The sequence below is a fragment of the Lycorma delicatula genome, chromosome 2 (genome assembly GCF_047948215.1).
Source record: "Lycorma delicatula isolate Av1 chromosome 2, ASM4794821v1, whole genome shotgun sequence".
NCBI lineage: Eukaryota > Metazoa > Arthropoda > Insecta > Hemiptera > Fulgoridae > Lycorma > Lycorma delicatula.
This window is the reverse complement of record NC_134456.1, coordinates 132,362,420-132,374,542: the sequence shown is the minus strand read 5'-3', so window position 1 is coordinate 132,374,542 and position 12,123 is coordinate 132,362,420. Positions and strand designations below refer to the sequence as shown.

Sequence of the window (12,123 nt, the reverse complement as noted above, 5' to 3'; positions counted from 1 at the left end):
TAGTAAAATTTTATTGCTTAATAAAAAAATTTAGGTCATATTTGATAAAATATTTGCATCATCAAAATTACACTATAAGAAAAGTGTAGTTACTAAAAAAAAACAAATTTAAGTCCTATTTGACAAAATTATGTTTGCCTCAACAAAATTATACTCGACCTAATGTATATTTACAAAAAAATTAACATTTTTATAAAAATCTTGACTAAATGATATTTGTATTATATAGTTAACAAAAAATTATTAAAAAAATAGTCATACTTTCTAACAAAACTTTTTAGGTCCAGTTTTATTAAATTATGTTTGTGTCAGCCAAATAATAGTGTACCTGATGTATACAATAAACCACAAAACAATCAACATTTATAAAAATTTCGGTTCCAAGATTCTTAATAAAAAATTACGTTCATAAAAAATTTTGACTTTTGACATTAAACCAATCTAAATAAACACATTATTCCATAGTGAATAATGACTTAATTCGAATAAAGTCATTCATATTCTTCCGTTACTCATCAATAGTATTGTCATTCTTTACCACCTTTTCTTTTCCTTATTAAGATAAATACTTTCGAGTTATCATTTCAATTTTGTGAGAAAAATGTTTCTCTCTAGCTTTTATATATCTTAATCAGAAAATTTTCTGTCGGGAATAAAAAAGAGAATTTCAAAAGATATGATAAAATTAAAATTTGTAAATTTCAAAGGAAATCAGTTAGCAGGTATTGAATTTTTTTTTCAAATACCATAAGGAAACTATTTATAAAAAAAAAACATAAACATTAAAAATTTCTTCTTTTAATATTACTTTAATATAAAGGTTCTCTTTAGATTAGTAATGATCATTGACAACAGTACCTAGGCTTAAGGTGATTGTGAAAAGTATAATATCAACTTAAAAGCAAACAAACAACAAATATATACAAACTTCAAGACTGAAATCCCTGAAATATCCTGTTTTAGAATCACATTATATGAAACTGTTGAACAAGATTCTGGAACAATATTAATATTTCTCAAGTCAATTTAGGGAAAAAGTTAAGTTTACTAGTAAATTATTGTATTACCGAAGTTTAAATACTTTTTAATATGAAAAAAACAAAAACAAATAAATGTTACTTATATTTGGAGATGATTAAAATGTACGATTCTTTTTTAATTGATATTTTACGGCTGGTTATTTAGGCGTTAAGTATTTTACGGATTTTTAATACCATACAATATTATTTAAATATTTGATAACCTACTTCACATCAATAAATGAAATATTTATCAAATGAATGAGGAATATTCAATTGGAAGTACGTTTTTGTTGTGCCTAATGATCCTTGAATTTTTTTATTAGCTATTTAAAATTTGTTACTAAAAGGAGATATAAATAATATATTGAAATTAAAAATGTAAAAACTACATTTTTCATTAAAAAATTCAGTATATTGGTGGTGGATAAAAATGAAAAAAGTTGTAATTTTGGGTTATTTACATATATTTTTCATTAAAAGTTTTAAAAAAACACGTGTTAAATGGAAATTTATCTCTTTTGTTTGTTGTATTTCCATATTTATCTAGATTTCAATTTCGATTTAATCGTATATTATATTACACCCTCAAATATATTCTCATATAAAGTATATTTTTCATATGTATCTCTTACCAGGCATAAAATATATATATTTAATTTCATAAATACTTACAATGAAAACTGAGTTTCATTAAGTTTTACACGACACACAAAAGGTGATACATCTTAAAACATAATCAATCTTTCATTAAATTAAATGTACAAATATAAAATGCGTTAAGTTACTGCAATGTTTTATTCTTAAAAATTACACAAAATTTTAATTACTCATCAAGATTAAAATGGTTTCGAACAGGAATTTTCCAGATTAGTTGCGTTTTATTGAGCACACATTTGTTTTTAGTTTAAAGTAATTTGGTTACAGAATGTAACGATTCATAGTCTTTTTATTTTTTTATAAACTGAGTGATTGTTTATTTTTATTATTTATAACTTTCAATATTACAATACTATGAACACAGTATAGGTCGTCTCATTAAACAGATATTTCTTGGATTTGCACACGCTTCTTAACAGTTCCGGTCGATAAAGTACTGCAAGTACGAACAGGTGGTCTTGGTGGAGGGGGTGGAGCTTCAGGTATCGTATTTTTGCTGGTACGTTGTTGTCTCTTCTGACGTCTTTTATCATGTTGGCAGTAAATAAAAGCAAATACTAAAACGTTTAAAAGTAGTAGAAGACAACCAACCGCTAACGTTAAACCTAAAGCAGCATTTTGACTTCTCCTTATAAGTTCTTCACCGTCTTCGTCATCTTCAGATCCAGATAAAAGAGGTGCTGTTGTATTATCGGGACATTCTAACTGAAAACCGTCTGGCGTCGTTCTCGGAGGAAGTACTGGAATCCTTGTAAACGATTCAGCTTTTACTATTCCTAAAAACCAAAAATAAATAACCATTAATCAATTAGTTTCATGAAACTTTTGAATATTTATTATTAAACCAAATATATCGTAAAATAACATTTACTATAACAGGGTAGTAGCAAAATAAATGAAAATCGGTTTGATATGTTATAAATACTTTATATTTTTGTTTCGATTGGATAATTCAAAGTAATTTATTTAGTTTCATTTAGCACAGCACGTTAATCATGCTAATATATCATGTTCACGCTGTTACTTACTTCCGAAGAAGGAATTGTTTTATATTCTTATTTATATATAATAGTATGTTTCAAAATTTTACATGTTTTATGTTTTACATAATATTATACATAATATTACACCGGAAAGTCAACACCTACATTCGTAAAACACGCATCAAACACTTTATCCCGTGAATGACACTTTTAAAATAAATTGTTTTTTTCTAAATTAATGAATCAGAATAATTTGAAACTCAAGAAATGAGTGTTAAAAATTTGTTAGAATCCATATACGATTTCCATAACCAAGTGCGAGTGAAAAAATTTGAAAACAAAATAAATATAACACAAAATACATAAAACAAATGTTTATCAAGAAATCGTGTAAAATAAATTTATATCTAGGGAGTACAAAAGCGTCACTGTTTTGAAATTATCACTGAACTAAAATCAAAAGAAAACAATAAACAAAAAAAAAAAAATATTAATTTTCTTTTTTTGTTCATTGTTTAGAAGCTTATTGTTTATAAGCTATTTAGCAGTAAATTTTTTCACAGTCAGAGGTTCTGAGGTTCAAATGCAGGAAAAGCTGTTACTTTATATAAATTTGAATCTTATACAGTAAAAACCTGTGTACTTTGGTTGTTAGGGTTCAATTATTACTTCTCAGGAATGATCAGCATGAATCTGTATAAGGCATACATTATTTACATGTATATTCATACTATACTGGTGTTATGGTATAACATACCATACTCACCACATTGGACCGTGTGGTTGTTTATCGTTCAGATGTTGAACATATTGTCAAGTACCCATTAGAAAAAAAAAGTAAATGTTAATGATTTAAAGCGACGTAATATATATTACTTCGCTAATATAAGTAATATATATTATTAGGTTGGGCTCATAAATTTTTAGTGTATTAAATGTGTGAGTGTAACTTTCATATTGGACAGAATAAATTCACGCTCCCTCGCGTATTCAAAAAAATTCTGTCAGTTCACGTGGTAACGGAAAAAATTTGTAAACCATTTCTTGAGAACAGTCAAACAAACATATACTATTATTATAAACGATATGAAAATCTTGTTTATATCAATTAAAAATCCCACTCTCGATTGACTTTTTTCCCCCAACCTCCCAGGACTGGACTTACAATCAAGCATCACGCGGTCCTGGGAGGTGCCTCGTATCTAACCACTCAGGACCCCCCTGGCGCGCCCGGCTATGCCGTCCAGGCCAGAGCAACCCAAGTGGCCGGTACTCGGTCTTCTACGCCTCGCCTCAAGTGAGGGAATACCAAAAGGGGCCCCCCACCGGGACTATGGTCTGCCATTTCCGTGCCTCTAACGGTGACCCCCCCCCCCCGCAGGGGGATCCCCGATATGGAATATGGTCTTTATGCCTTGCCTCAAGTGGTGAATCCCCAAAGAGACCCAACACCGGGACACAGTCTTAACTCCCCCCTCCTAGAGAACCCGCCTAAGCCACAGGCTCCACTCCCAAGACCCCCGGGGTCTTCAATCACTCGTTCGGATGCGGTCCACCTCAGCGATCCGCCACCTCCTGATTAGGGCTGCCTGCTTTTCCTCTAGCAGAACTCTCAATAGTCTTGAATAATTCAAAATGTAAACACACATTCAGTTTTAGTAAAATATATGTTAAATAAACAACCACCTCTAATAAATCATATATTTAAACATCCATCTATTTATTTAAGTGCTATCATGTGCAGTTAAGACTGATTTCATTTATCCAGTACCACCTCTTTACCAACACCAAAGTAGCAACATAATTGCTCCAAAAATCTCTTTAAGAACTCTATTTCTACATAACAAAAATGTGATTAAAATTTGTGTAGTCGTCAATTTGTTATGTTAATATAATTTTCTAAGTATGATTCACAATGAACGTTTAAAAACCCGTTTGTTTGAAGTTATGTATTTTGTTAATCGTAATAATCCACTGTTTTCATAATCAAAATCACATCGTCATTCATGACTTCCCCTAGGCAAGATCTAATTCAGTAGCAGATGTTCCGGTTAAACACTGTATTGTAAATTCAAATATTGTCTAGACATTTATGTTGTTTAAGGCGACACAAATCCCTATTACACTTGCTAACCAGTAGAGTCGCATAATGTAGTTTCATTACAATAATAGTAATAATTATTACGTTCAATACCATTATTATTTTATTTGATTTTAAAGATTTATTATTTTAGTGAATTTAGGATTTTGTTACATGTATTTATTCCGAATGGGCTGTCCTTTTTTTTGTATAAACTAACGTTAATAACAGTTTTCTTCTTTAATATAAATTTTATATTCATATATACTACATCTTCGATCTTTCTTTTCAAAAATACAGATTATTGTGATAGAAAAAAATTTTTGGTAACAATCTACTTCAAAATGCTTACCGTAAGTTGTTCAATTGTTTGTGTGTGTGTTTTAGGGGGATGAGAGTGTTTTATTTATCGATTGAGAACGAGAATAAAAAAAAATTACACTTTCATTATAATTTCTATTTTTTAAATAAAAAGTTCTAGTTTTACAAAATACGTAAAAATTATCTAGTAACTAATAATCGTATTTTATTTTAAAATAAATAACACTTCGCTGATCTCCGTGGCAAAGTGGTAACGTCACGGCCTTTCATCTGGGGGTCCCGGGTTTGATCCCGCAAAATAGCATTTTTTATACGCTATAAAAATTCCATTTCCATATCCCATGCACAAGTTTCAAGCTTATTTTGGCAATATCATCAAGCAAAAAAATAAAAATTACATTCTAATTTTAAAGTTAAATTTTCGTAGATATCTTGGTTAATGTAAAACTTCAAGAAATTAAAAATATTTTCACCAACTATTATTGTTTACTTTTAAATATCTCAGTATGTTTATTCAATAAGAAAATGAAATAAATATATATTCATTTTTGAAAGCTACTTTTTTATTCTAAATGTTTAAGATCAAAATTACCTTGCGTGATGAAAAACACAGTGAACGTAAGATGACCAGGCTGCTTTAAAATTTGTTAATTATAGCAAAAATTTAATTACTTATAGAAAAATGTTTCATTTTTTTTATTATTTTATATTATTTATATAATATATACCGTATTATTTATATTAATATTTTCTTCTTTATTTTAAGTTTTTCTTTGTTACCAGGAGTTTATTAAATAACTAGTAGACCCGGCAATGCTTCGCTATTGCTAGATTTGAGTATATATATATATATATATTAAATGAATACAAATGAAATTTTGGTAAAACATTAAAATGATTAACATTACGGAACTGCATAAAAGTTAACCTTTCACTTTATCTCTTTTTCTCTATTTCCCTTCTTCCCTTTCAAATTTTTTCTCTTTTTACCTTTTCCTTTATTATCCTTTTCCCTTCTTCACTTTTTCCCTATTTCTCCTCTTTCCTTTTAAATCGGACCAGTACCGTAAATTGTTCTAGTAATTTTTTAGTCTACAGCGGACACAGATACGAACATTGCCTTTTATATCTATAGAAGAAGAAAGTCTTTTTTTTATTATCCAAAAACATAATTAAATTGTTTTTACTATTGTTTAAATATGGTTTTCAATTGCGTTTTAAGTAACGGTCAGATTATTTACTCGAATATATATTCTTAGTTTAAAGCCTTTAAACATTTTAATAATTGTCTGACTAATATCGAAAAAATATTCAAAAAATTCAACACGAGTATTTAATAGGATAGCAGGTCGTTAATCATTCCCAAACTACGTGGTAACGACTGAATTCCATAGTTGAATACTCGTAAAACGTCTTTAAGTTAAAACCCTTAGAAAGAATTTTTATTTCTCATATGTTCTTGTAATATTAATTTTTAATTCAAAGATTTTATTTTACATGATACTTGACCTGAAAATTAACTGAGTTGTTTACATTTATTTTTAGACCAGTTATCAATGAACAGTTTAGGAAGTCTTTCCCGAACGTACATTTTTATTATTATTTCTTTTATTATTGTAATTATTTATAATTATTATAATCCATTTCTAACAAAGATAGTATCTCTAACTTCTAATGTAATTCATTTATCTCGTGTTTTGGTAGTATTATGGCATATTTTATTTTTTATAAATTATTAAAAATTAGTATTTTCGCCATTGGATCTTAAGGTTGAGTTACAGAACTTATTTTTATAAATGTTAGTCAATTTTATTTCATTTTAGTAAACCTTACATTAGTGCGTTTAAACCAACTTGAATTGACTTTTAACAAAATATTAAACTTGGCGGCGATTTTGAGGTGAATCCGATAGCTGATTGCGGCCATTCGAGTAGTTTTCTAATCCTCTAATGACACTTTATCCAAATATGAAAAAAAGTGTTGACAAACATACATAAATAATATTGAATTTAATAACGAACTGTTCAATGCAATTAATTGGTTAATTTTCTAATTTATTTCAAAAATACATTATTTAAAAATAATACCTCATATTTATAATATTTTGTTACATTATACAGTAAGGTACTTGTTGACATATGCATTCATGTAAACTAGTGTGGCCTTGAATTATTAAAATCTTCATTAAAAGTTACTTAATATTTTTGCATTTCCTGATTATCAGAAGATGCAAAAAAATTGTTTAATCATTCATTTTACTTGTTAAAAAAGTCGGTCGAACAACACTGTGAACAGAAATTTTTATTTCTTTTTGTAGATTCTGAAAATATTATACCTACGTAAAAATAGTGTCCTCAAAAATAAGATACCTCCGTAAAAATGTTTTTAAATGAAATAGATTAGTAATAATATTATTTTAGTTGTTTTTTATTATATTGTTATAAATAATAGGTGTTTTCAAAGCTAACACAACACTTAGTATGAGGTTACTCAATATACACATAGTGATTTTTACATTACTCTGCCGTAGGATACAAATCCACTTAATCTTAACTGCTCAGAGGAGCTGAAATAATAAAGCAGTGTCGTTCCATTATTCATTTGCATGTATTACATCAGTTATTATTTTTCCTAGGATAAAGGTTTTTCTGTTAGACTATATAAAGACGAGCTCCTGTTGAAATTAATCTAGTCTGGAGTGCAGGAATAAGTTAACAATGTCTCTTTTAATCATAAATGTTATATATAAAGGAAACGCCCAGTATGAAAAAAAAAAGGCAGGTCGACTTCCCTATTAATATTTGATGTATTTGAGGACGTAAAAGAGCGTTAAATTCAAGAATGTAGTGAATTTATAAGAAAGTGATTCTCTCAGTAGGACTGTTAACAGCAGAAGGAAGTTTCAGTTAATGCTTACTGGGTTAAAATTTATACAAACTGAAAGAATTAGATGATGAAAAATGTTTAAAATTTTTGCCATAGATTGAATATTTAGTTGATAAAAAAATCGAAGCCTAATCAATTTAAAATTTAGGATATGACTGTGTTTATTCTACCGACAAGGCTTGGTTACCTCTAGATGGCTATATGAACAATCAAGTAGTTAAATCTATAGAACGAACGAACGAACATATTGGTTTCATCCAAGGTGACGCAATTAATCATGCTTTTTGTTATAAGACGATAACCATGTTATAATAGATTTTTGCTTAACAGTCGAATTCAAAGTACTTGCGTTCCTCCTTTTCAGATTTTTCACCACCTTTTTCCTTTAGGGTTCTTTATAAATCATTCTTCAGTGTTGTTTTATAAATAGACATCGTACAATGAAGAAACTAAAAATTAGCACTGAAAATTAAATTTAATAAATATTTTTGAACAAATACTATTGTGACTCTAATTGTTATGAAATGAGTAAAACCTGTAGCATTCTTACAGGAAATCAGTCTCAATATCTGCCAAATAATTACAAGTATGCAAGATTTGAATATTTTTGAAACATTACTCGTGATATTATCTTGTCATGAATGTATATTTAAAATGTACAAGATACATTCCGGATGCTTCCTTTTTGAAACATCTTAAGTATAATATTTATTAAATGGTAAATTCTAACTGGGAGTTCAATTACTAGCAGCTCTGATGGAATTGCAGTTACTACCTTTTGGAAAGAACTTAATTTCATGCAACAATTAATTTTATCTAGAAACATAAGTAAATATGAACATATAAAGCTTTTATTATATTACTATGTGTTATTTTGTATTCTAGAAAACATTGTCTAATAAATAAAAATACTTTAATTCCTACATTTTTATTAAAATAATAAAACTCTAAATTAATTTTTTTAAATTCTGCTTAATATTTCATCATGAGACCATTTTTATCTACTATGTAGAAAATATTGAAATTTACTTAATATAGGTATGTGTTATTTTAAATCATTGTTATTCTTTTTAAATACATATTAGCTGTGGTATCCATTTAAAGTAATTATCCAAAAAAAATTCTATCGAAATATAACTGAAAATCTTCGAATGAATTTTCATTTAGTATATTTGTTTTGTAAGTGGGGCGTCTTTAAAAGTTTAATCATTTTAAAAATGCATTTCCAGAATGGATTGTCGGATCGTTGTGCGATATCGATAAGTGGGAACAACTTACATCAACATTCAGTAATTTTACTTTATTCGTGTGTTTATATTTACAATAGACTTGTCTTTATAAAACCAATTTGTGATTGAAAGTAAAATATAACCACCTAAAAACCAGAAAACAGCTATTTTTTGGGGAAAATCTACCAAACCCGTTTTACCATTCTTTTCCATTATTAATAAATCACTCATAAATTATTTTCTATTTATTCTTTTAAAATTGAATTGAAAACTTCAATTTAAATATTACGTCTTTATGATTAAAATAATATTATTTTTTTAAAAAACCTAAGTTTTCATCAGATGGTTTTTAATATATACAAATACTTTACCCAGCTAAGCATAAAAGCAATTTAGTAAGCATCAAATGAATATTTAGAAACTGGATATGATACTTTATATGGTACTACTTGAAAGTTTATTATTACTTTTTACGTTTATTACTGATTTCTTGATAACACTCTAATTTCGTTTTTCTGCTAGATTTGTTTTCTTTGATCCTTCAAAACAAATACTGGGAGAGTTCTTATATTTTTAATAAAATACATACCCATACCAGCTCTGATTAAATCAGAGTTTAATATAAAACTTAGTTGATTGTTTTAAATTAAGTACTTTATGTAAACTTTTTTTTTAACGTACTATGTCTTTTCAATGTAAATTACACAAAAGAAAAAAATATAATAATTGTTTTGCAATTAAGATTTCCGTAATTTTGTAAGTTTTTTATACTTTTTATAATAAGTTCATTGAGTTGATAGGAAAAGAAAAAATATAAGAACAAAAGAAGAAAAGTTAGTAACTGTTATTGTTTCAATAAAATTTTTAAGAAACGCTCGTTTTTTCTAATCTTCCTTGTTTTTGTGAAACGTTGCAATTAACTGAGGTGAAGAGAAATTTGTTTTTATCAGTAACTATTATAATTTTCAGTTAATTACTTCTATAGGGTTTAAGATATATCTGTGCACTATATAAAATATTAAACAAATATATATATTTTTTTTTGTCTTCAGTCATTTGACTAGTTTGATGCAGCTCTCCAAGATTCCCTATCTAGTGCTAGTCGTTTCATTTCAGTATACTCTCTACATCCTACATCCCTAACAATTTGTTTTACATATTCCAAACGTGGCCTGTCTACACAATTTTTCCCTTCTACCTGTCCTTCCAATATTAAAGCGACTATTCCAGGATGCCTTAGTATGTGGCCTATAAGTTGTCTCTTCTTTCAACTATATTTTTCCAAATGCTCTTCCTTCATCTACTTGCCGCAATTCCTCTTCATTTGTCACTTTATCCACCCATCTGATTTTTAACATTCTCCTATAGCACCGCATTTCAAAAGCTTCTAATCTTTTCTTCTCAGATACTCCGATCGTCCAAGTTTCACTTCCATATAAAGCGACACTCCAAGCATACACTTTCAAAAATCTTTTCCTGACATTTAAATTAATTTTTGATGTAAACAAATTATATTTCTTACTTAAGGCTCGTTTAGCTTGTGCTATTCGGCATTTTATATCCCTCCTGGTTCGTCCATCTTTAGTAATTCTACTTCCCAAATAACAAAATTCTTCTACCTCCATAATCTTTTCTCCTCCTATTTTCACATTCAGTGGTCCATCTTTGTTATTTCTACTACATTTCATTACTTTTGTTTTGTTCTTGTTTATTTTCATGCGATAGTTCTTGCGTAGGACTTCATCTATGCCGTTCATTGTTTCTTCTAAATCCTTTTTACTCTCGGCTAGAATTACTATATCATCAGCAAATCGTAGCATCTTTATCTTTTCACCTTGTACTGTTACTCAGAATCTAAATTGCTCTTTAACATCATTAACTGCTAGTTCCATGTAAAGATTAAAAAGTAACGGAGATAGGGAACATCCTTGTCGGACTCCCTTTCTTATTACGGCTTCTTTCTTATGTTCTTCAATTATTACTGTTGCTGTTTGGTTCCTGTACATGTTAGCAATTGTTCTTCTATCTCTATATTTGAACCCTAATTTTTTTTAAATGCTGAACATTTTATTCCAGTCTACGTTATCTAATGCCTTTTCTAGGTCTATAAACGCCAAGTATGTTGGTTTGTTTTTCACTAATCTTCCTTCTGTATATATACAGAATAAATAAAAAAAATTAATTACATTTTATATATTTTCATGTATTTTATATATACAGATATATATCTGTGCACTATATACCAAATTTAAACAAATATTTTGTTTTTTACATTTATAATTTTTTTAATTCTGAAAATTTGTTTTGCAGACGTTAAAGGTGAAGTGTTTATATTTGTAATGGATATTTTCAAGCTTATTTAGCTAGGTCTGAAAACCGAGACTACCCCACTCAAAACGGAAGGGTATGTTTATATTACTGTTATCTCACAACTCTAAAATATATATATATATATATATCTCACTTGTCAATTGTATAAATTAGCATATCATATATGGCGTACAATATAATATTACTTAGCTACTATTACAATGAATATTTACCCAAAGTGATGCTATATGATAGAATAGCAATAATATTACTTATGAAGAAACTTTCTTGTTAATACACATGTACATCTGATAATTTAATACGTGCAGTACCGGTAGTTATAAGGAAATAAACTGACAAACTGTTGTAGGTTTATTGATTTGTTATAAAATGTAATATCATAATGTTGATGAAACCATTTTAAAGGGTTCCGTTTAATATATTTTTTTAAATGTTTTTAATATGCATGTTTATTTTAGGTTTTTAAATTAATAATAATAAAAGAATGAAATGAAGTATATTAAATAAGATTCATCAAAAATAATCTGTATTATATCTCTGGTAAAAAATTGATGTATATTACTGAAATAAACAAATGTACACAGAAAAATGTATCTTAACAGTAAAAATAATAT

The 12,123-nt window shown here is 27.8% G+C and overlaps 1 protein-coding gene and 1 long non-coding RNA gene across 2 annotated transcripts in view; one reads left to right on the top strand and one right to left on the bottom strand.

Annotated features, from left to right (window-relative positions):
- Positions 1–12,123, top strand: part of LOC142320255 (uncharacterized) — a 521,142-nt gene that overhangs the window by 193,807 nt on the left and 315,212 nt on the right. The window lies entirely within an intron of this gene.
- Positions 2,058–12,123, bottom strand: part of LOC142320254 (neuroligin-1-like) — a 289,299-nt gene continuing 279,233 nt past the window's right edge. The window contains exon 10 of the mRNA XM_075357956.1: positions 2,058–2,455. Within this exon, the coding sequence (XP_075214071.1) occupies positions 2,058–2,455 (398 nt within the window). The remainder of the gene's footprint in view (positions 2,456–12,123) is intronic.